General features: G+C 40.5%; 2 protein-coding genes across 2 annotated transcripts in view; both read left to right on the forward strand.

The window, feature by feature from the left end:
• Nucleotides 1–25,908, forward strand: part of LOC136678889 (succinate dehydrogenase cytochrome b560 subunit, mitochondrial-like) — a 390,354-nt gene that overhangs the window by 275,583 nt on the left and 88,863 nt on the right. The gene's annotated exons all lie outside the window — the stretch shown is intronic.
• Nucleotides 1,265–22,068, forward strand: LOC136678717 (DNA ligase 1-like). The gene is made up of 27 exons (XM_066656827.1): nt 1,265–1,413; nt 3,518–3,580; nt 3,885–4,059; nt 4,631–4,793; nt 4,972–5,106; nt 5,334–5,666; nt 6,907–7,018; nt 7,123–7,218; nt 7,320–7,376; nt 8,684–8,742; nt 10,324–10,437; nt 10,610–10,776; nt 11,013–11,089; nt 11,187–11,278; nt 11,500–11,599; nt 12,579–12,664; nt 12,792–12,907; nt 14,565–14,660; nt 15,153–15,263; nt 17,231–17,302; nt 17,745–17,889; nt 18,559–18,641; nt 18,870–19,022; nt 19,592–19,645; nt 19,823–19,966; nt 20,309–20,401; nt 21,821–22,068. The coding sequence occupies exons 1-27, from the start codon at nt 1,397–1,399 to the stop codon at nt 21,893–21,895; spliced, it is 2,988 nt and encodes a 995-aa protein (XP_066512924.1). The 5' UTR covers nt 1,265–1,396; the 3' UTR covers nt 21,896–22,068.

Below are 25,908 nucleotides of genomic sequence, written 5' to 3' on the forward strand. Positions count from 1 at the left end.
TGTGTGGGTTTCCTCCGGGTGACTGTCTGTGAGGAGTGTGGTGTGTTCTCCCTGTGTCTGCGTGGGTTTCCTCCGAGTGACTGTCTGTGAGGAGTGTGGTGTGTTCTCCCTGTGTCTGCGTGGGTTTCCTCCGAGTGACTGTCTGTGAGGAGTGTGGTGTGTTCTCCCTGTATCTGCGTAGGTTTCCTCCGGGTGCTCCGGATTCCTCCCACGCTCCAAAAACACACGTTGGTAGAGATGGATTGGTGACTCAAAAGTATCCGTAGGTGTATCGCCCTGCAAAGGACTGGCGCCCCCTCCAGGGTGTGTTCCCACCTTGTGCCCAGTTATTCTGGGTATGCTCCGGACCCCCCGCTGTCCGGAACTGGATAAAGGCTACAGACAGTGAATGAAATTGTTCACACCAAAATGGCCGGTTTACTAGTGTCTGTATCAAATTCACTATGGTGTGCACCAAACTAACCGAGCTGTATATTCACTCTGTTTATAATAAGGTTGTTACATTAAATATATTAGGCCTATTAGACAGGAAAGAAAACTTATTATACATGAAATGTGTTACCAGAGCCTATCAACTTGGTACTGTAGCTGTGTGTGTGTGTGTGTGTGTGTGTGTTTATACATATACACACATATATATATATATATATAGTTAATATTTTGTGTATATTGTGTTGTATATATATATATATATTGTGTTGGCACCCCTGAAATGTATTCAGAAAAATAAGTATTATCTCCCAGAAAATTATTACACGTTTTGCTGAAGTAATTATGGTGATAGAGGCAGGAACTAATTGTATGTTAATAGAGTCACCCATTCTGAATGAAGGTGAAGAGGTGTAAGTCACTTAAGGAATTAGGGCTTTTCCTCTTGGAAATAGCTTATAAATGTATAATTCTGATAAACGGAGATGAGTTTTAGGAGGTTAATTGGTGGCTGGAATGCAATTAAGAGTTCAGTTTCTACCAAATTTAGTGCACTGCATCTGAGGGCCAGAAAGCACACTCTGAGGGCTTACTCTAAATCTCTAAAACTACATTTATCAGGCGTAGATGTTCGATCCTTCACGTTGGAACAGATCCAATGTCATAACAGAGCAGAACTGCACACCAGGCTTTGGGAAACAAACTTTTTATGGATAGATAGTGAGTATCGCGCGCGTTGGGAACAGGCCGCAAAAGTGAATGAGTTCGAGTGATTCATTAAGAGTCGGTTCCAGAGAGAGAGGTCCGTTCATGAATCAGATGTCGGAAACGCGCGAAGTCGACGTCAGTTTCGCGCCGAAACATTCGGGTCTGAGCGCGCGAGATCCTGCGGATGACAACAGTGTGGTTCAAGTGAAGAAAAGACGGAATAATTCAACGTTAAAGTCCAGTTTACAGCGCAGCGAAGATGCAGCGGAGCATAGCGTGAGTGATTACAGTTTCCCTCTCCATTAGGAACCGTACATAGGCTTCAGTTTTTTTTTGTAAACGAGGAGAACAGTGCATAGGCTCCTTTAACACACCGTACATTAGGCACTGAACTACTCAGCGTGTTCATTATAATACCACACACCTTTAACTAACTGCTCGGCTGTTTTGTTGTAACGTTACGGAAGAAACGCTTTTGTGTTGCTTTCCTCAGGGCCCGTGCTTATAAGTTAGCACAGTTAGTAAACAAGTTAAAGTTAATACTAACTCTGGCTGGCCTTAGGAGACTAATGGCGAAGCAAAATCAACAATACAGCAAAAGCCACTTGAGAAGAATAGTCCATTCTGAGACAGTGACTTATCCAGAGTGTTTTTACGACCTCCTACTGAAGGCAGCTAATTCGCTAGCGGATTGAGGCTGAGTCTCATATCTCTCCTAACTTTCTACGTAGTGCACTAATATCTGGTCATTAAAATAAACCCATCCGGAGTATAAATCTAACATAACGTTGTTTATATCCAGCCATTAGTTAAAGTTACACGACTCCCCGTGTAACGCAGGGCAGTTTTTGAGTGCAAACGCCCTATATTCCCTCTGTAGTGAACCGTGTAGGGAGTAGGGAGCAATTTGAGATTCAGCCTTAGCCTTCCAGCATCGACTGACCTAAAAGTTAAAGGACTATTTCTCTTTTATTTTAAAGTTTATACACTGAAATCAACTTAGGAGGCTCGTGTGGTATTCGCTGTTCATTTTATCAGCTCCCTCGCCCTGTATTTGTACATTTATAGACTGTAGGTTACTAAATTTGATTGCATATATGTTAGCCTCCTTTTCTTTGATGGTCAGGACCAAGGTGTTGTTTGGGTGGCGGATCAGTCTCAGCACTGCAGTTGCACTGGTGTTGGGCTGGTACCACTGGATCAGACCCAGCATTAGAAACGTCTGCCCGTATCATACCTGCTCAGGTTTTATATGGGGGTCCTGATCATTGAAGAGTGGTGAAAAAGGGCTAATAAAGTAAACTTATTGACTGCAATATACACCTAAATGGTAAGTGGAGCTGATAGTATTGCCATGATTGTAGGGACAAGGATAACATTTCAAAGTTATAGCTGATCGGAGCATGTACCTTTAAATACTCTGCTGTTTTATGACAGCACAAAACTGATTCATTTGAATCACACTTGTTTTGCAGTTTTGTGTCCATTTATAGAATGTATGGACTGAGTAGTGAATTGAATTGTTTGAGTTAACCTGCTTCATTAAATTCTTGTGTTTCAAAGAAGCATGAAAATATCAGACATGGGTCCTTTAATCCAGGTGCACACACTGACTTTAACTGCTGTAAATAAATATTTGCTGGGTCCAGTAGCCTGAAAGGAACCTAACATGCCACCAGTGTTAATTTAATAGCGGGAGGCATGGTGGTGCAGCAGGTAATGCCTCAGTCACACAGCTCCAGGGTCCTGGAGGTTGTGGGTTTGGGTTTCCTCCGGGTGACTGTCTGTGAGGAGTGTGGTGTGTTCTCTCTGTGTCTGCGTGGGTTTCCTCCGGGTGACTGTCTGTGAGGAGTGTGGTGTGTTCTCTCTGTGTCTGCGTGGGTTTCCTCCGGGTGACTGTCTGTGAGGAGTGTGGTGTGTTCTCTCTGTGTCTGCGTGGGTTTCTTCCGGGTGACTGTCTGTGAGGAGTGTGGTTTGTTCTCTCTGTGTCTGCGTGGGTTTCCTCCGGGTGACTGTCTGTGAGGAGTGTGGTGTGTTCTCCCTGTGTCTGCGTGGGTTTCCTTTGGGTGACTGTCTGTGAGGAGTGTGGTGTGTTCTGCCTGTGTCTGTGTGGGTTTCTTCCGGGTGCTCTGGTTTCCTCCCATGCTCCAAAAACACACATTGGTATGTGGATTGGCAACTCAAAAGTGTCCGTGTGTGTGTGTGTGTGTGTGTCGCACTATGAAGGACTGGCGCCCCCTCCAGGGTGTGTTCTTGCCTTGTGCCCAATGATTCCAGGTAGGCTCTGGACTCACCGCCACCCTGAACTGGATAAGGGTTACAGACAATGAATGAATGAATGAATTGATATTTATATTTTTATCTCAAACTGTTGTTGCAGGTCTTTTTTTCAGCCTGTGAAATGTATAGAGAAGACTGATGGTCCGCTTAAGGGGAAGAATGTGTAAGTGAAGCCATGCTGCAGTCATTTTAATATCTTGTTGATGGGAATGGAAATGCATTTGATTTCCTTCTTAAGTATAATAGAAATGTATGATATATCTCAGATGACCCTAGGAAACACTTTCTAGAGTCTGTAACTTTGCAGTACCCTGTGCTCCAGAATTATTAGCACAGAATTGAACAGATCAATAATTTCTGTTGCTGAAAGCTTAGAATACTTTATCAGTGTCATAGATGTTTGTTCATAGCAGTTTTTGTTCATTTCTGAGCTAGGCTTATGTACTACTCACTGTTCATCCCTGCAGACCCATCAAAAGCCCCCTGAAAACTCAGAATGGTGAAAAGGACTGTGATTCGCCGGTGAAAAAGACCAGCAAACGGAGCAGACCTATTATAGACAGTGACGAAGAAGACCAGCCCACAGTAAAAGAAGAGGTCTCCAAGCAGGATCAAGTAGCCAAGCCGGAAAAGGAGACGGGGGTTTGACTCACCTCTTTTTATAAAATTCTAAAGATATTTCCTCTCCATGTGCTGCTCTGCAGTCGGTTTGTGCTGGAAACCAGTCTAAATGAGTTAAAAAATAAATAAATAAATAATAAAAAAAACAAAAAAAAAAACAAAGTGGCTCGGTCTGGTATGCTAGGCTTTCTGCTCAGAGCAGCAAAAGAGCCCTCCAAATGGTTTCAAACGAGTTTCTGTGGAAGTTCAAACGGTGAATAAAAACTTACAGCCATCAACAAGCAGTCGTTTTCCTCCTTAAACAATCAGAGCTTCTGAACGTAAACAAACCAGAAAGAACAGCAGTCGCCCAATATTGTAGACATTCTCTTTTAAATCTAATCCAGTATTCCATGTTATGAAAAACAGGTCTGGGTACTGTTATGGGGTTCAGACCCACTGCATCTCATAGATCTGTGTGTTTTCTTCAGTATGACAACTGATTTATACAGAAAGCACACACTGTTAGCAGCATGAGCGTGCAGCCTCCAATCCTTGACACAAATAAGGACACTCTGACACTGTCTTTCTCTCAAACTTTTACTCAAAATAGGCTGATGTTTCTAAGGCCACGCCTTCCCCAGTTTCACCAAAAGTTGTAACTTCTCCAACAACTACGCCTGCCACACCAGCAACTCCTACTGTTTCGAGCAGTCCTGGAACACCTGTTACTCCAACATCCACCTCGCCCTCTGGCATCCCAAAACGGAAGACAGGTCAGTGTCTGTCTGCGCACATCTGCTTTTTTTATTTCTTTATCAGCAGATTTTTTTTCAGTGCATTGTTCAATTGTATGTGTGATGTTTCTAACTTAGAATTCTCTCTCTCTCTCTCTCTGTTCCTCCTCACTCTCTCTCTCTCTCTCTCTCTCTCTCTCTCTCTCTCTCTCTATAGCCAGGAAGCAGTTTCCTAAAAGGAAATTGGACAGCAGGAGTGATGAGGAGAAAGAAAAAGATGAGGCAGAGGAGGAAGGAGAGATAGGACAGGAGAGTAAAAGACCAAGGATAGATGGAGCTGCTGACCAGAATGGTGAGACTCTTCTATTTTCACAATAGAAAACAGATTTCTGCTGTTGTGGGGAAGCATCTTATTTAAATTTTGTTTTTCTAATCTACAAAATCAATTAAAGACCATAGATTCTCAGTTTTCTTGTTGTTGAGTAAATTTTTTTATTTCACACTCTCACACTTCACAGCTGTTTTATTAGATGTAAAGCCATCATTCTTAAACACATTCCTGTTGTAATTTCTTAAAAGAAGGGAATGAGGGAGAGGCAATGGAACTGGAAGAGAAGGCTGTAAATGGAGAGATTGTGGAGGAAAAACAGAAATCAAAGGATGAAGAAAAAAAAATTGATGATGAGAAAATGGATGAAGGCGTTACTAATGATGTGAAGGAAGAGAAGAGTAAGCACCACGAAGAAAACCAAGTTAAAAAAAAAAAAGATGGATTAAAGGGGAAGAAAGATGATGTGCATAAAGTAAAGAAGGAAAAACATAGCCCTGAAAGAGTAACAAAGGAAGAAAAGAATGCAGAGGAGGAGAAGAAAGAGGGGTCTGCTAAGAAAAAACCTCTCAGCAGTTTCTTTGGTGAGTTTCATTTTGTTTTTTATGTTTGTTGCTGTGTGCATTTATCTTCTTTCTGTGAATTGCACTGCATTCATCCTCTCTTTTGCCTTTTCTTCAAGTTTTTTTTATTTATAATTAATTGCAAATTCCTGGGATCTAGCAGGCATAATATATGTTTGTTTGTTTGTTTATTTATTATTTATTTATTTATTTAAACTAGCATATATGAAAGTGTAATTATTCCTATAGATCAGGGGTAATTAAAATACGTTAAGGTCCAGTTAGAGAATTTTCTCAAGCCAAGGTCCAGAACATAAAGTATAACTTGCATGTGATCAGTGCCGTTTCCTGTACATTAAAATATCCTTGTAGTTATAGCATCATTTTATGTCGTTAATAACTGAATGTCAAAGCAAATTAGACTTTCAATTACATTTCAAAAAGATTTATAAATATTTCAAATAACAAAGACTCTAAATAAAATGTAATTTTCTCATTTCAAGTAAAATTTACAAATAAAACAATGATTTTGAAAACAAAAATGCAAATTTAAAAAAAAGACTCTAAAGACTTTTGTAGTTGACTTTACTACTTTTCCATGAGCAGCGATCTGATTGGCTCTTAATGCTGGAGGGCGGGACTTTATCCGTAAACAGAATCCATGTTCAGCGTTATGAGTTTTAACTCACACAGCATTGTCGTCGAGAAAGTGTCCCAAAAGAGCTTTTATATCGTCCCTTGGGCTGTTTTTACTGGCCCCGGGACAGCGGCGTCTGGACCCTGCCCTGTGTGTGTCACTCAGTGGAGTCACAGCCCTCATCAGAATGCACTGATCTGATTGGCTGAGGAGCCTCACAAGTGATATGCACAAACACACATGATTAGTCTGTGAGTTTCCTGGAGCGCTAAACCTGCACCGTAACGACTAGAAGAGTCACACCACTTCAAACACACACTAATGTGTCTAATGTGTGGAATTGGTCACGAGAAATTTGGGTATAAATACAGAAAACAAAGTAGGAACATTGTAGTGACATGTAGGGTGAGACACATGGTGATATTCACACTACGTCATGTGTGAAATGTCAGAGAACAGTGCCAACATCTTAAAGCTACCAGCACTACAGATATCATTTAAATGGTGTGGTCCACAGGATCAGAAGTGTTAGGTAGGTCAGTGGATATTGCTGCTCAATGATGATTATTTCTCAGGGTTGACATTTTTATTAATAACCACTAATGTTTCTTCAATCTCATGTAGCACCAAGAAAAGCAGCAGTGAAGCTGGAAAAACCAGAAGAAAAGTGCGATGGGGAGAAAAAGAAGGATGAAGGGAAGACGCCATCTGTTTCTGAGGAGAAAGAGAAGAAAGGGTACGATTATCCTTTACATTTTCAGATGGCACTTTTCTACACAACGGTAAACTTGTAGACTTAAGATGAATTCTGTTTCGTGAGGTTTTGTGTTTGTGCGGCAGGGGAAAAGGGGCGGAGCCTGCAAACCAGAGCCAATACGATCCTTCTAAAGCTCACTACCATCCTATTGATGATGCCTGCTGGAAGAGGGGACAGAAGTAAATACCAGCAAAAATTCTCAATCACTATTGATATTTGCTTATTTCTTCCTATTTTGCCTGAGTGTGTGTCTCTCTCTCACTCTCACACTCACACACAGAGTTCCATACATTGCTGTTGCCCGTACCTTTGAGAGGATTGAGGAGGATTCTGGCAGGTATGTTTAACTCTTTCTGTATCAGTTAACTAGGAGTTGGTGTGTTCTCCCCGTGTCCGCGTGTGTTTCCTCTGGGTGTTCCGGTTTCCTCCCACAGTCCAAAAACACACGTTGCAGGTGGATTGGCGACTCGAAAGTGTCCGTAGGTGTGAGTGTGTGAGTGAATGTGTGTGTGTCTGTGTTGCCCTGTGGAGGACTGGCGCCCCCTCCAGGGTGTATTCCTGCCTTGCGCCCAATGATTCCAGGTAGGCTCTGGACCCACCGCGACCCTGAATTGGATAAGGGTTACAGATAATGAATGAATGAATGAATGAATGTATCAGTTAACTGATCTTCCAGAAGCTGTTGGACACAGATTAATCTTTGTTCTAGGTTGTGTAAGCTTTTAAATATTTTTTTGACAGAGGAGTTTTCATTTGCACAGTGATTTCTTTTATCAGCATGTGTTTTATTGAAAGCAATTGTTGTATTTGTAGGTGAAGTTAAATGTGTGTAAGGTTGTCTGTCTGTGTGTAAGTTGGTAGTTAGGTTTGTATTAGTGTCTGACTAATACTGATTTTAAGTCATCAAAACACCTTAAATGTTGGTGTTTTAAAATTTTTGCTAAAATAATATCAGTTAAGCATTGTTTTACTGGCTGATATAACATCAAATGAAACATTTTTTTTTGTGTCTCTTCCACTCCCCATCATCAGATTTTTTTGATCAAGATTTCTGTTTTTCAAACGTAAACATGTGTTAATTTAATTCCCAGTCACTGGTCAGTATCGCCCGAGAAACTCTGGAGCATCAAGTCTGGAGATGTCGTTCACACACGCAGCACACAGTGGGAGATTTTATGCATGAGACGTGCTCTTGTAGCGAGAAATGAAGCATAAGCTTTAGGTGTGAGGGCGGAGCCTGTGCAGCGCGTGCAGGAGACACCCCGGAACATTTCCAGCACCGTTCTTGCATGCGCTGACTCTGACCTCACCCGGAGCCTTTACCAGGGCCGGAGGAGGATAATGTCCTGGGCGAATGTTGCGGGTAGTCGTGTTCACACACACAGCACCTCCGGGAAAACTCCGGAACATTTCTGGATTACCGCGCATGTGTGAATGGGGCATATGGTTATAGTTTATGGATTGTAAAATGCAAACACGGTGTAATCACTTTCTCATTTTTACTAAACAGAAAGCAAGCAAGAGCCCCTTTTCTAGAGGCTTTCAAACGTAATAATCTTCCTATAGCTTTCAGCAGGTTCTAAATTATATAATGCAAATGTCTTTGGGGTTTGTGGTATATTATGTTTCCTGTTTTATTACCAGGTTAAGAAACATTGAGACGCTGTCTAACCTGCTGAGATCTGTTATCCTTCTGTCACCAGGTAAGTGTTTGTGACCACATTTTTGTGTGTTTGTTTGTCTGGGTTGCACTGGAGATGTTTTTTTTTTTGTTTTTTTTCTCCTCTCTGTTTTTCTGATGGATGAACAGTTTGATGGATATCAGTCCAGAGAGAAAAGGAAATAACTCCTTTCTTTATTTTGCAGTTTGTGATGGATAGAGGGAGAGCTCAGCGTCGGTATTTTGAGAGATGGATAGTGAAGTGTATTTGGACATTTATCGTTTTTCTTCGATTTTGCTCAAAGAGCATGACATGGAGATTTGACAGCATTTCTCTACCCTTTTTTTAAAAATATATATTTAATACCTTGTTTTCTCCCTTATTTTGGTTGATTCATGTTTAGCCAGGACATTTCAGAGTTAAATCTAACCTTTTAACTTTCTGTCGCACGATGATCGATTGCTTTTTTTGAGGCAACATCACTCTGCCAAGATATGCTGCTGCGTAGTAAAAAAAAACTATTTAAAAAAAAATAGGGCAGAGCTTCTCACCATCACGAATAGACTTCTGACTTCTGGTCTCTATTATTCCACGTCTGTGCCCAGTGGTATTCGTGTGAATATTCATATGTAATATATGTGCAGTAATAGAGTGACAACAGGGTTTTTTATGTTATACATGCCTTACTGATACATTTACTCTACATATTTACATAGTGAAAGTTTCCCCCTTCTTTGAAAGCAGTCCTTTTATCTGCATGCGTAAGATAAGATAACACTTTATTGGAAATTGCAGTGGCACAGAGCACAAGAGAAGACATAACAATAAATGGAGCAGAGATATAGACGTGGCTTACAGAAATAAAAACATGTGTTGTCTTTATACATATGAGTTCTGTACACATTGGAAAAATCTAACCTGAGTTTCTAATTGTTACTGTTAGAAATTGGTCCAAATTGACCAAGACCCTCAGGTTTGATCTCCTCTCTATATATAATATATATAATGACCTGTATCCACTATCTAAATCTACAGGACGATGGGGAATGTGCTGAAGGCATGGATTGATAAGGGAGAGGCATATTTTAATATATAGCCTAAGGGTCTGTGAAAGAAAAGAGAAGCAAGGTTAGTAAAGATTAGGATGTTCTCGCATGACCGAGCCATGGGCTGCTCCCGTGCGCAGAGAGAGAGTAAGTGTAAAGAAAGGGAAGGGTAGAGTGTGTAAGAAGAGGGAGCAGCTGACCTCGGGCGAGCAGGTGATGGTCCGACATCATGGTTGATAAGAAGAGAAGTTGCTTTGGGTCTCTGAGGACGGAAAAGTGTCAGTGTCTAACAGGTTACTATTAACTACCATTGCCGTGGTGCTCTTTTAAGACGTAAAGCATGTCCTGAAAACATTTTTTAACTCGCTCATGTTATAAACACTTCTCAAGGAGGTGTTTTTTTTTTAATGCTTCACATCACTGACACAGTCCTTGTTAGATTACTAATTTGTGTGCTCGTTTAGACGTGCTTTTAATATATTTTTGTTAATTTTCTTTAATGTATTCAGATTGGTTTTAGATTATAACATGTGTAAGTGACTCACTGGTGCTTGTTTGCATCAATCTTTATTTATAGATGATCTGCTGTGTTGTGTGTACCTGTGCCTGAACCAGCTTGGCCCGGCCTACCAGGGGCTAGAGCTAGGAGTTGGAGAGACGGTGCTGATGAAGGCTGTTGCCCAGGCAACTGGTCAGTGAAATCAACACGTGTACAAACACACACACACTTTTAGAAACTAATGTTCAGTGGTATTTCAACTAGCAAATAAATTTTTAAGTCCATATACAAATCCACTCTTAAACCCCAAGGAAGACTCCTCCAAATAAAGTGTAAATTGTATTCCGTTTCTTGCTGTTTCTAGGGCGACAGCTGGACAAAATCAAGGCAGAGGCTCAAGAAAAAGGTGACCTAGGATTGGTGGCAGAGAGTTCCCGTAGCAACCAACGAATGATGTTTGCACCGGCAAATCTGAAAGCAGCGGGCGTGCTCAGCAAACTGAAGGAAATTGGCAACATGAGCGGCAACTCAGTGAGTGGAGAGACCACTGAAAGTCTGCTGACGAATAAAAAAAAAAAAGATTGCTGACACTTGTGCTTTCTGCTGTGATGGTTTTACGGGCCCTCACCTCACAAACAAATAACATTCACTTGGTTCTTTCAGCTTTGTTAAATTCCACCTATTTCTCTGTGTCTCTGTCACACACACACACACAGTCACTCCCACACACCTTGCATCATTCCTATTCTCTTCTCTTCAATCTCCAGGCTATGAATAAGAAAATAGACATAATTAAGGGTCTTTTTGTGGCTTGTCGTTTCTCAGAGGCCAGATACATTGTACGGTCAGTCCTTTTTTGACCTTTTATTCTTGTAATTCTTATTCCCATACATACCTCTCTTTATATGGAAATTATCATGGTTCTTTGTTGCGATTGACAGGTCATTGGCGGGAAAGCTGCGGATTGGATTGGCTGAGCAGAGTGTCCTTGCAGCTCTGAGTCAGGCTGTGTGTCTGACCCCCCCAGGTCAAGGTAAATGTTAAGACAATTCGGCTAAGATTTTAATGATGTGTCGTGCTAACCTTGTACCAGGGACAGGTTTTGTTTTACCTGTGTGACAGTGAAAAGCAGCTGGAGCATGGAAAGGAAAGGTCTTGTCATTTTCAAAATGGCACTTGTGTTTTCAGATATTAGTTTGCATTTTATTATTGTACCTTGTATTACCGTGTGTGTGTGTGTGTGTGTGTTTCCAGAATTCCCACCGAGTGTGATTGACGCAGGAAAGGGAATGAGTACAGAGAGCCGCAGAGCGTGGCTGGAAGAGAAAGGACTCATTCTGAAACAGACTTATTGGTACAAAGTTTTCAGCATTTAACAGTTAGATTTGATGTAATTTGAAATATGTGTAATCTGATACCACTTACTGTTCTTTGACATTGTTTCACTTCATTAAAAAATATATAAAATCAGTATTTAATCTGATACTTTAAGTATGAATATTTAAATACATAAATGTAAATATATCAGCGGTTGATGTTATTTGCCGATATTTGTCCGATATTGGAATTTTAGCTGATGATACATCGATATCATGGCACCTTTTTTTTTCATTTATATTTTTTATTTTTGGTGCTTGCGCATATGCACTGATACCTGTGAATTCACAACTGTGTCTGCCGTGTGGATGCTTTTCAGAGTTTCTGCAGAGAACAGTTTCTGGGATTAAATTTCTCTGTGGTGAAATCTAATTTAAAATATCTGCAACGTTCAGTGTACACACACACACACACACACACACACACAGCAGGCTAAACAACAGAAAGAACCATTCATGCAGAACCAGCAGTAAATCTATGATAAAAATATAAATGAACTAATAAACGTAAAAGATAACATTAAAAAGTACAGAAATGTACAAATACTGAAGAAATTTGTTTTGCTTTCATTTCAAAAGCATAAAATTATCAGTTATTAATATCAGTATTGTACATTAATAAGGTGCTAATTATCGGTCGTCGTATTGGCCTAAAAGATTTAAAATCGGTGCATCCCTACATCGTATCGTGTGTATAGTTTGCAGTAGATATTAAAAGGATAATATCTCTCGCCTGTCTGAGGATGAAATATTGCTCCTGTCATTTTCGTGATCACCGACGGCAACAGGCTCTGCCTCCTCCCAAAATGTTTTCTGGTCAGTGTCAGCCGCTGACGTTGTGGAGATATTTGGCTGGTCCATACGATATACATTTATTAATTAGTTTTGTTTATGGATACAGAATGTTAGTTTTTGTTTGTAAATGTATATTGACCTGTCTTTCTATTGTTCTGCCAGTGAAATGCCAAATTATGATGTCATTATCCCGGTCCTGTTAAAGGAGGGCATAGACGAGCTGCCCAACCACTGCAAGCTCACTCCAGGTATACAGCAATTAGAGTGAATGCTGGTGAACTGTTCTAAATTGATGCATATCAAGAGATGCACTCGTTTGTGTTTCTGTATGAATATATTGTGCCTGTAAATGTGGAATATGTGTGTTTTCTGCAGGTGTGCCGCTCAGACCCATGTTGGCTCACCCTACTAAAGGAGTGGGGGAGGTTATGAAGAGATTTGATGAAGCAGCTTTTACTTGCGAGTACAAGTATGATGGAGAAAGAGCACAGGTGTGTGTGTGTGTATTTGTTTGTTTGTTTGTTTTTTGTCTGTAGCTGCATGTCAGGAAATATGCTTCAAAATAGACAGGTCCTCAGTAAGATTATTTTCCAAAGACTCATCTGTAGGTGGCGACAGCTCCCTCAAATGAAATCTAAGTCTAATGAGGTAATGTGCTGATTTCACTGGCTCCATTTCAAGCAATAACCAAATTAAACAAAAGAAAAATGAAAAGGCTGGAGCATGCAACTTTTGTTTCTTTAGGGAAATGGAGGATTTGTTTCAAAGAGAGCTATATATACACACACACACACACAGAATATAAGCAATATATTATACAATATAAACGCAGTGTTTAAGCAAAGGATGAAACGGATACATAAGGGGCCTTCTCCAAATCTCTCCATCCAAAAGCACACTTGGCTTTACAAACACAATCCTTCACACAGGAGCTGCCTCCATTTTTGGTAGTAATGCCACTAGGAGGAGCCAAAGCCCTTAATGTTCACTGTTAAATGCAGAGAAGGGACGTGTAAAAGGGGGAAAAACACTGCCTTATGATTCCTCTATAAACAATATACCAGTCTTGGCTTAATTGATAAAAATAAAGACGTGATATTTAAAGAATATTTAAACACACCCAAAGATATTACATTAATCAATGGATGTTTGGCTTTGAGAATAACAAACTAGAGCCCCATTGTTGAGTAATGTGTCTGTGTAAGAGCAGGGGTCATGTTTTAGGGGGTGAATATATATGTATATATATATATATATGTGTGTGTGTGTGTTTAAAGGGAATGTCTATGATTGTGGGGAAACGCAGCTCAAGGCTCTGTCTTTTAAGGTAAAACAATGTATTTGAGGGAAAATAGTGGCTGTTGGCTGTTGATTGTACGTGTCTGAAGTATAAATTGTCTGTAAGTTTTTATTCACTGTTTAAATTCCCACAGAAACTCATTTGTAACTCGAGTTGTTTAGTTTTGTAGCTCTGTCGCTAATGCAGATATCCGTATCCCGGGTCCTGGGAGACATTTCCACCTTAAGTGATTGGAAACAGCAAAAATAAGTCAGTGTTACCCCCCCCTATGGAGTAGGAATAGAGCAACATCCTCATCTCGGTTTGTCTTTGGATTCCCTCCGTTCTTTAAAACACATATAAATGCCTCTGCAGAGAGAGAGAGTGAGTTTGTTTTTCATTCATTTACAGACACTGGGGCTTCATAAACACATTAGAATGGTTTTGAGCACATAAACAGACTGGAGAACTACGAGTTTTGAGTAAAAACTCTGAATTTTATAAAAAGGTGTTTTTACAACCGTGAAATACACCTTTAAAACAATTTAAACAGGTTTATTTTCGATGGTGATGTTATGTTTCTTGTTTTTACTTTGACAGTTTTTCTTTATATTGTTCGTATCGAAATTGGAATTGTATCAAATCGACTGAAATTAAGAACACATCGTCCAACCCACAAACTCATAACAATCTCTCCAGTGTTTCACATTACACTGTGTTTCAGATTTAATTTGATTTAACTTTATTGAAATGTTGAAAACTTCTCTCTTTATTGTCACATCTCTCAAGTTTATATTAATTTCATTCTGATGCTACAATAACTTATTTATTTCATTAATATTGACTGAATCTGTTTCTGGTTTGATAAGATACACATCCTTGAAAATGGAGAGGTTCATATTTTCAGTCGAAATCAAGAAGACAACACCAGCAAATACCCTGACATCATCTCACGCATCCCACAGGTAGAAAACACACACACACACACATACTTAGAAGCTTGAGTTTACAGCCTTCAATCCTTGACTCTAGCCTCTCTCTCCCTCTCGTTCTTGCTCCCTATTTGTCTATTCCTTTTTCCCTCCCTGTCTCTCTGTATCTTTCTCTCTGTCTTTCTGATTGTCCCCCACTCACTTGTGCAGATAGAACAGCTCACAGAGTCCTGGTATTCCTTTTATCAGGCAGTCTGCACTCATAATTCTCCATTTTAATGTGTTGAATTCAATCTGATCTGCTCTTTCAGTCTTGCTATATCATCTTCTAGTGCTCCTACACATTCCTCCTCTCTACTTCCTTCACCCTGCGTTCCAACTATTCTGTCTCTGTCAGACACACAGAGATACAACAGCAGTAGCTCAGACCTTGTGTTCTCCTTATCAGTGAGTCTACACACACTCATAACTCAAAGCTGTATGTACAGAGTTCTATCTGATTCTCCTCTTCTTTCTGTCTCTCAGGTGAAGAAGGATTCAGTGCGCTCCTGTGTGTTGGACTCAGAGGCTGTTGCGTGGGACGGAGAGAAAAAACAGATCCAGCCCTTCCAGGTCCTTACCACACGCAAGAGGAAGGTGAGAGAGAAGAGAGAACCCAAAGGTTTTGTATCTCTCAGTGAAGGCAGTGTATCAGAATGTAGGGGACAGTGGTTGGACTGGGTTTCACAGAACTGGGTAGTTAATGTGATTTATTAGTTTACAGCTTGTTGGGGTATAAATATGATATACAAGGAATATGCAGCAGAGGAAAGACCTGTGTAAGACGGCTTCACTCTCTTCTTGTGCTACGATACCTTAAGACATTTTTGGGATTTTTCTTTTTTACCCCTAAAAGCCTCTGAATCAAGAAAGTTTTACTATTGATTACATTTTAATTCAGTGTATGTCACAAAATACTGCTGAAATGGAAATGAAATGCCGCTGTAAATCATCACTGTTCTTCAGAATTGGTGATCTCTCAGTTTTTAAGACTACTTGGTTCAAAGTTGATGGCATACCCATTCCATCAACAAATCTACACAAAAACATTGGGTTTACAATGGGCTAATATTAAAGAAATCTATATCTATGATGCCCAAGAACAGGTGTGATGTAGGCTCAGCAGTCACTGATCTCAAGCCAGTTAGCTGGAGGGTCGTTGGTTCAAATTTCACATTTGGCAGAATCTAAGCGGTGTAGTGACATCATTACTATCTCCGACCCCTGCTGGGGTGTTTAGCATAAATGTTACCCCCAACCCTTTCAGATGTGCTGCACTGTATTTGACTTTCTTTTTGTATTTTTCATATCAATGTCCGTGAGGAGGAAATTATTTGGGATAAATACACACCTGTGTTTGTGGCTCTGAAATTTAAAATAGATGGAAATGCTACATGAATCATATTAGTAGCAATAGAATAGGATGAATGAAGACAATAAAAGCTATATGACACTTGTCTATAGCACAGTGTTGTTGAATTTCTATTCTCTAGAGGAGTGGTTATTTTAATTTAGATTTTTTTTGAGGAAAATAAATAAAATGAAGAGATGGAGAAAAGACAGAGAAGAACAAAAGATATAGAGTTAGGGTTTAGAGTCTAGCTCCCACAAGGCACTTTTATTCAGTTAGCTTAAGGCCAGAACATCTTGAGAAGAAACATATTACCCCTGTGCTTCAGGCAGTCTTTTCCAGGATTTAGTGGATTGGTCAAGTTTTTTTGAGATATCTATAAAATTCAGAATACAGGTGGAGCAGTGCATTTTCTTTTGGGGATCTGTCTTGTTTTTGAATGTTCCTGTTTTGACTTTTGGGTATGTGCACCATCCTGTTTTTGGTTAAGGACTCTGCTGCTGATGGACATGATGTTTGACTCTTTGCAAAGCCATTTAATGAGACGTTGTTCAAGATTCCTTTGGTTAAGTCAGGCCCTAATAGAAAACACAAGTAAAACCAACAACGATGCTGCAGTATCCGTGATAGAAATACGATCAGCATATTGAACAAGAACCGTTTGAGTAATCCTCCGAGATTACATTGTGGTGGCTGGGAAATTCAGGTGGGTCTTTTTTTTTTTTTTTTTTTTTTTTTTTTTTGAGGAGCAGTCAAACAGGTTTCACCACAAAGTTTTATTTTTTTTGGCAAAAGTGTGTTTTACTTCATTGGCAGCCAGTCTACACTTGGCAAGGCAACTAATCCCAGCCGGCGTGCTACCAAGGAAGATATTAATCTGTTCTGGTTGTTGTTGTTTTTTGTCTTTCCGGAGTGTTTTAATTAAGGGCTCAATGCATTCACGCTTATTAAGTGAAAAATCCCCTAACTGATGCTTTCTCGGAGAGATGGTGGGTGGGGTACGTTTTGGAGGGGAAAGGAGGGAAGGGAGATAGAGAGATGTTAAAGGTGATGGAATAAATGAGTGAGGGAGTGGGCAGAAGGAGGTGCAGAGCATGAGAGGTGAGAGAAAAGAGGAAGTGGTGTTTAAGGATGGACAGATGGTGAGGGGGAGGGAGAGGGTGTGGGAGGAATTTTATGATTTTTGATTTTAATGAGTGTGTGTCTGTTGCAGGATGTGGATGCTTCTGAGATAAAGGTGCAGGTCTGTGTGTATGCCTTCGACCTCCTCTACCTGAATGGAGAGGTAAGAGCATGATGGTGAAGATCATACGTTATCTTCTTAGTTCCTCAAGTACTCCGATTTTTCTTGAACTCTGTGGTAAGATTAGTGGAGATGGCGTGATTGAAGATAAAGGTTTTCAAAGCATTTTTCTTTTATTAGTCAGAGCCAGTAGTGCCACTGCTGAATACCGTAGAATAATACTGTAGCCCTCTGACATAAACACAGCTTTTCCACATGAAATACATCACCATTTATCAGCAGAGGCTGGATGGACACTTATCTCTAAATGATTATTGTAATGTTTAATACCAGACTTTAATCCAAGTTCAAAATATTTGTTGTTTCCTTTGTCTTTCATTCCTTCCTCCTTTTCTCTCCCCACTCCCATTTCTTATATTTCATCTTTTGTTTCTGTGTTTTGTGGCTCTTCTTTCCACTCTTATTTTATTATATATCTCTCTAGTCTCTGGTGCGAGAGCCATTGAGTAGGCGTCGAGCTCTGTTGAGGGAGAGTTTTGAAGAGAAGGAAGGAGAGTTTGTCTTCGCTCGTTCTCTCGACTGTGACAACACTGAAACCATCGCAGAATTCCTGGAGCAATCTGTACGAGGTGTGTGTGGGTGGGTGGGTGTGTGTGTGTGTGTGTAAGACAGAAGTAAAGAGATGCATGAAGCTAAAAGCCTTTATTATTACCTTTTTGTTCAAACATTTTGGGAGTTTTAAAATTCATTCATTCATTCATTCATTGTCTGTAACAACTCGTCCGATTCAGGGTCGCGGTGGGTCCGGAGCCCACCCAGAATCTCTGGCCGCAGAGTTTTGAAATGGTAACAAAATTGAACAAAACATGCAAAGGCCCTCAGGAGTGTGCATGCTGTGGAACGCTGTTTATAAAACTGTAGACTTGTGCACCCTTTGTCTACTGACTGTCTAAACACCTTCTAAATCATTGTTTCCAAATCCTGGTCCTGGAGGCACACGGCTCTGTTTATTTTAGTGCTTATTCAGCCTTCACACACCCACTTCATGTCAGTGAGGGATTGTTAATAAACTGATTAGTTGGATCAGGGTTTATGGCAGCAGTGAAAACACCTATAATATGCAGAGCAGTGTGCCTCAAGGACCAGGGCTGGGAAACATTGTTCTAAATGAACAATTAAATTGAATTAAATTATTCAATGAATTGGTTGTTGCAGGTGAAGTGTGCACAAGAATGTATTGTGTTTTGCTGTGTTGTATTCTATTGTAAGTCAAGAGCCCTCATGTCTCTCGTCTGTAGACTCTTGTGAAGGCTTGATGGTGAAGACTCTGGAGAAAGATGCCACTTACGAAATTGCCAAACGCTCCCACAACTGGCTTAAGGTGATTTGCATAGAGGAACATGGGCGCACACACATTCCCCCCCCCTCATTCCTGTGATTTTAATATTGTCATATGTCAATAAACTTTAGAAAACACCCTGCTGTACCCACTATTGAATTACACCCAATTTGGATTATTCTGTTTCCTCTCTTGTCTTTTTATCTTCCCTTTTACACTGATTCTCTTTCTCCTTTGTCTCCCACTCTCTCTGTCTCTCTATCTCTCCAGCTGAAGAAAGATTATCTGGAAGGTGTGGGGGATACAGTAGATCTGTGTGTTATTGGTGCATACCTGGGGAAGGGCAAGAGAGCAGGCAGCTATGGGGGTTTCCTGCTGGCGTGCTACGATGAAGAGAATGAGGAGTTTCAGTCTGTTTGTAAGGTAAGAGGTGCTACGGTTTCCTCCCACGCTCCAAAAACACACGTTGGTAGGTGGATTGGAGACTCAAAAGTGTCTGTAGGTGTGAGTGTGTGTGAATGTGTGAGTGTGTGTCGCACTGTGAAGGACTGGCGCCCCCTCCAGGGTGTATTCCCACCTTGCGCCCAATGATTCCAGGTAGGCTCTGGACCCACCGCCGCCCTGAACTGGATAAGGGTCACAGACAATGAATGAATGAATGATTAGAGAAAGTCATAATCATTTGATGTTAAATGACCCAATGTTTATTAGCTCATTATATTTAATATAATGAAACAAAACTCAATTGCCAGACTTCAACTTCATATCAATGTTTTTTGACACTTAGAGACTTGCTTTCAATTTTTCTAAGAAATCTTTGAGGGCTTGTTCCGTGTCATTGGTAAACTCCATATTTCACTCTTAGAAGATGATAGTATTTTCTGCTTCTTCTCAAAGAAATCCCAATTAAATATTTGGACTCAAGATCCAGTCTCCTTTTTTCAGTCACACTTTTTAAAATGATTTTAAATGACATCTGGTTGTGTTTATAGATAGGAACTGGCTTCAAAGATGAAGATCTGGAGCAACATTACAATTTCTTGAAGGTACAGTTGTTATTCACTTTCTGTTCAGTTAAATCACCTTATATTTGTGGAATAATTATGATTTACGATGTGATTCCGATAAAACGTGCATTATAACAATGCTATGTAACACAGTTATGTCATGAAAAATGAATGCGTAATTATTATTAACCATTAAGTGCACACTGTGTGTTTTAGGAGCATATCCTTCCAAAGCCCCGGCCCTATTACAGAGTGGATCAATCCGCAGAGCCGGATGTTTGGCTGGACGCTGTACAAGTGTGGGAAGTTAAATGTGCTGATCTATCACTGTCTCCAGTCTACAAGGCTGCTATGGGATTGGTCAGTATATCTTTCAGCATAATGAATGGCCTGTTTTTTGGGGTTTTTTTAAATCATAGTATTTTAAAACATTCTCTGGATTGTTCAGATGTTGTGTTGCGACGTTTGGTGACAGTATCCTATCCGAAGTATTTTACCGTCCTTGTTTTTGGCTGGAGTAGAATGGGGGTTTGATTTATCTTGATGTGTGTCCTCAGTCTAAATTATTATTATTATTTTTTGGCTGCCTCACTAGGAGCTTGGGCCCGGTGCCCTGAAAAACAGATTGCTGACAATATGCAGGAGGTTGTGGGAGGTGTTACATGTATTGAATTGTCTTGAATTTCCCATTTTCTCCACCAGGTGGACCCAGAGAAGGGGATTTCTCTTCGCTTCCCCCGATTCCTCCACATCAGAGACGACAAGAAGCCAGAGGACGCTACTACAGGGACTCAGGTTAGAGAATATACACCAGAACCCCCATGATCATGAATCGCATGGAATACATCGCAACATTAGGCTTTAAATTGAGACTGAAATATTAAATATAGCCAGACAAGTCCTGATCTTGACCTCACCCATGAAAACAATGAGTTATCTTTTATTTGTTCAAATAAAAATGTGTTTTTGACAGTGATTTTAATTGAAATAAATTAAATTGATCTTTATGTAGTATATAAATGAACCCCTGCTTTGGCTCATCCAGATATATATATTGGATAAACAGTACAGCACATTGTTGTCATGGTATCCTGCTGAGAACAGGTTTAGAGTAATAAAATTAGGAGAAAATTACAGCAGCATAAAAGCAGACCAACGTATGTTTAAGAAGTTGGAGGCCAGTGCTGAAAAACCTGAATGTGAAAGTAATTAAACCTGAAATGCACTTGATGAAGGTAACAGTGCACACAGGTTATACAAGAGGCTCCAACTAACACAGGTAGCAAAGGCAACATTCACATATCCCAGGTGATAAAATCGGCGCAGCACTTATGTAACGTAGGTAGCAGAGGTGATGTAATTCACATGGGTGAGTTGCTAAAGCCGAGCGGCACATGATTCCGCACTCATGCATTGTCTGTGGAAATGATTTCATCATGGCCACTGACTCCCTTTTGACGCTGTCTGCTGTGTTGTGGAGCGCTTTGACAGAACTGTGACATTGTGGAACGTTTTGTGGAAAGAATTTGATTGCATTCATCTGTCTCCGCTTCATGTTTTTTCCTCTTCTCCCCCCTCCCTTGTCAGTTTCACATTGCTATTCACTTTTCTGAATATAGTGATCATGGCTGAGATGTATCAAATATTACTCTTATTTAAATGCGAAAGAAAAAATGTATTAAAATGAAATTTAATTTTAGTTTAAATTTAGTTTGCACAGAAGAGAGAAGAGTGTTAACAGAAATGCAGATGTCTAGAAAGAGGGCAGCTGGTGAGACTTCATAGTGGACCTGTTACTCCATTTCCCATGTGTGTACTGGCTCCTGGTCACAATTGGACACCCCCCTGCCCCAGGTGCTACATTACCTGATATATAGGATGCTCTAACTTGCTAGAATTTTGACTCCAGCTCATGGTCACACTGTACCTCTTCCTGTTTAACCACCAGTAAATACCTGAGTAAAAGTGCATATGTCAAAGGAAGTGTTTTCCAGTTGTTTTTACTGTTCCATGTGCAGTAATTTTCTCCAGACCTGCTAACGGTGGAGGAATTGGTCTGTAGCCCTCTGGGTTAATACAGCCTTGATGAAGTCTATTATAGTGGAAATGGATCTGAAAATGTTTGAGTAGTATGCTGGGGTATTCACACCTGGTTAAGTTGGGCTCATGACTTTGAGCAGCAAAGTCATCACTCTGCCTTCTTCTCTTCCTCAGATTGCTGAACTCTATAAGAAGCAGCAGCAGATTCAGAATCAAGGGGAAAAACCTGACCTGGAGGAGTACTACTGATCATATCACACATTCTGCTTTCCTCTGGCATTTTCCTCGCTCTCCTTTTCCTTGCTGTCTGTTTACAGTTCGGGAGGAGTCTTGGTACAGTTCGAATGAGTAGATAGTTTTCAATCTGTATGAAGATTTCAAATGGGAATTAAAATTGCAATTGTATATAGCCTTTGAAATTAGAAACGAAATAAATAAATTCTTAAATAAATGGGTCTCTGTATCCTTCTCATTCTCCGGAGGGAACGCCACACCCTGGAGGGTGTGCCAGTCCTTAACAGGAACACACACACTCAGAAATACAAACAATCACTCGCACCTATGGACACTCGAATCACCAATTCACCTAGCAACACAGGGAGAACACACCACACTCCTCACAGACAGTCACCCGGAGGACACCCACGCAGACACAGGGAGAACACACCACACTCCTCACAGACAGTCACCCGGAGGAAACCCACGCAGACACAGGGAGAACACACCACACTCCTCACAGACAGTCACCCGGAGGAAACCCACGCAGACACAGGGAGAACACACCACACTCCTCACAGACAGTCACCCGGAGGAAACCCACGCAGACACAGGGAGAACACACCACACTCCTCACAGAGAGTCACCCAGAGGAAACCCACGCAGACACAGAGAACACACCACACTCCTCTCAGTCACCTGGAGTGGGATTTGAACCCACAACCTCCAGGACCCTGGAGCTGTGACAGAAACTGTTGAAATGATGTTGTAAGCTAGAAAATCAACAAAAATATAGATACATGTAGAGCAAACGTGTGTGTGAGTGTGTTACTCTGCATACATTTTGGGGCCCCTTTCACTCTGGTCTTCAGTTATTCTCACTCATTCCTTAAAAAAAATGACAGATTTCACCTGCTGTATTTTACTGAATTCCCCAGTGGTGAGATCGATCTGGTCCCTAATTGGTACTTAATTATAGGACTTCAGCCATTGCACCGCGCCATATTTAATGTCCTAGCACACATTCATGATAAGTACTTCTCAAATTGTGAAACACCATATTCTTTTTGTGTATACATTTAGATACCATAACTTTATATACATATATACTGTACAATACGTGTGTGGACAGCACATCCAGCAGTTCTGAAAATGTCCATTTCGGCACTTCGGGGGGAACCCAGTGTAAACTCAGATAATCAGTTATACACACACAGCATTTATGATCTGTAGACTGCTCTGAATCAGTTTTATATGAGCCTAATGCCTCCTGAACCTTTGGACTTTGGAGCTGTGTTCTGTGAAGTGCTGGAGCACCGTTCAGTTCCTTGGATGGATTCTATCATATTAGGAAAACAAAAGTTCCAGCGTCTTTTCTAAAGCCTTCCCAGAGGAGTAGAGGCTGCAGCAGACTCCTTCAAAAAATAACGTCTGTCTACATTGCAACAGTGTTACTAAAGTATAAAAAGGTGAAGCTAATATACTGAAAGCTGAATGGGGCGATATAGGTTAATGTCTATGTGCAAGTGTATGTGTTGCCCTGTGAAAGACTGGCGCCCCCTCCAGGGTGTAGTCACGCTTTGCGCCCAATGATTCCAGGTAGGCTCTGGACCCACCACGACCCTGAACTGGATAAGGGTTACAGATAATGAATGAATGAATGTTAATGTCTTCAGTTTCATGTGATTACAGGGAAAATTAAACAAAATGGAGGCTTTGTTGTAGTAGCATTTGGTCAGTCCTCACTAGTGGAATATTAAAGGGAGCATTTACAATTGTGGGCAATTGCAGTTCACTGGTGTATTTACGTTCAGAAGCTCAGTGTGTTTAAAGGTGGAATGGTGCGTTTAAGGAAGAAAGATCACTTGTTTGTTGGCGTCTGAAGTGTAAATTTTCTGTAAGTGTTTATTCACTGTTTGAATTCTCACAGAAACTTGTAACTCAAGCTGTTTAATTTCGTAGCACTTTCTGTTTACTTTCACACTCTGTGTTTACTTTCATGCAGTTAGCACTCTCCTGAATTTAGAGTGGGTTTCTACTTAATAATCTGAAACAGCAAAAATACGTCAACGTTACCCACCTGTGGAGCAGGAATAAGCATGGGCTAAGCAGGGCTAAGCATGTTGTGTGTGTGTGTGTGTGTGTGTGTGTGGTCAGTTCTGATATGTTTTTTTTAGAATGTGGAGGTGAGCTTGAGCATTTGCAAACTTTGATCTAATTTGACCTCGCCTCTCTTCTTCAGCGCAGGACGTGGCTGGGGAGTTGAGTGCGAGCTGGTAACTGACGTAAAATATTGTAGGAATACTGTGGTATTTCCATTTTACACACATTCCAGTTACATTGATAATGCATGGGAATGCCAAGCGTGCCAAACACACTGCGTACTCCAACTAATAATGTACCACTTAGAAATGCTTAAGTGAACATTTCCTCTGGCACTTGACTCTGGCACTAGTGTGAAGAGGTCTTGTGTTGTGGTAGTTGTATGCAATTCCACTCACTTCTTCCCATCAAACAGCTTGTTAGTAAAGTTGTTAACAGACCAAGTGTTGTGTTCATCTAGTACATTTTGTAGCCTGGCTGCTGTAGTTTTTAAAATGAGGAACAAAACTTTCCAAGGTTTTTTTCTTAGAAATAAAATCAGAAATACCTGGAACCAGCCGTGTGCTCACTCCTTGGTAAGGCCAGGTCTGTGAAATATTCTGACTTTATTCTCAGAATAATTCGTACTTAATTCCCTGAATTATTCATTCATTCATTCATTATCTGTAACCTTTATCCAGTTCAGGGTCACGGTGGGTGCAGAGCCTACCTGGAATCATTGGGCGCAAGGCAGGTAATTCCCTGAATTATTCCAACATTATTCTCAGAATTATTCTGAATTTATTCTTGGATTTACTCTAACTTTACTCTCGGAATTACACAGTGATATTTATTTTGGTTCTCATTTCAGTTCTGGTGTAATTCTCGGAAAATATTCTGAATTAGTTTTCAGAATTCCTCCTTTATTCTCTAAAATTATTACTTTCCCCCATTGCAGTGGCTTTAAAACTCCTCTCCAGGATTTCATTCCAACTGCGTGGCTTTTCTAATCAACTCAAACCAGCTTTAGAGCTATGGGACTCCCCCCACAACCCCCCACAGCTCCACATATCTGAATTCACCACCTTTGCCAAGGTGCATACAACATTAACAGACCTATAAATCCCAAACTACAAAACACAGCAATGTTTTAAAGAGGTAAGTGTTTAAAAGTGGTAAATTCTGATATCTGGTTGGAAATAATGCAGAAGGTTGTTCTTCGCAGTTCGTTCTGGATACTGAGCCTGCGCATATCTCTACCATGACAAAGCTGTTCCAGCTTGGGGCTTTAATAGTGAGCTGATTGGCACTCCTCATTAAAGGGTGGGACTTTCACCATCACAGTTTTTTTTTCATGTGGAGCACACCAAGACCTTCCATGTCTCTGGAGTGATCGTCTGTGTGTTTAAATAACGAACATCCCCTTAATTTTGCCTTTAATTGTTTGTGTATGTTATGACTATTCAGGCTTAAATATGCAAATTGATTTTAATGTGATGCTGTGTCCACCCTCTGCTAAATTGGATGGGTACATATGATGCAGAGGCTGTCGATCAAGAGCTGGTCATGAATATGCAGTTCTCTCAGGTCTGTGCCCACACAAAAGTATGAAGAGTGCTGAGAAAAAAACAAAACAAAACTGTAAAATACATATCTTAAGACCATTTCTGTGGCTTTTTGAAAGATGCCCTGAAAATGATGATAAAGTTTGCTGAAATATTCCAGATTTTAGCTGTTTGCCTACATTTGTAAACTCACACTAAATATGTCCTACGATTTGTTTACATCTTCTAATCCAGCACTAAGTCTGAAATGAAGGGTGGCCCCCTTCTAACCCTCTGCGGAAGTTTAACATCATGGTGAAACATTTTGGAGGGTATTTGATGGAATACAGCCATGGTAAAAGTGGTCAGGTCAGGATCTAATGTTGGACAATTAGCTCTGGATCACTAACTCATCCCAGA

This window comes from Hoplias malabaricus, chromosome Y (assembly GCF_029633855.1).
Source record: "Hoplias malabaricus isolate fHopMal1 chromosome Y, fHopMal1.hap1, whole genome shotgun sequence".
NCBI lineage: Eukaryota > Metazoa > Chordata > Actinopteri > Characiformes > Erythrinidae > Hoplias > Hoplias malabaricus.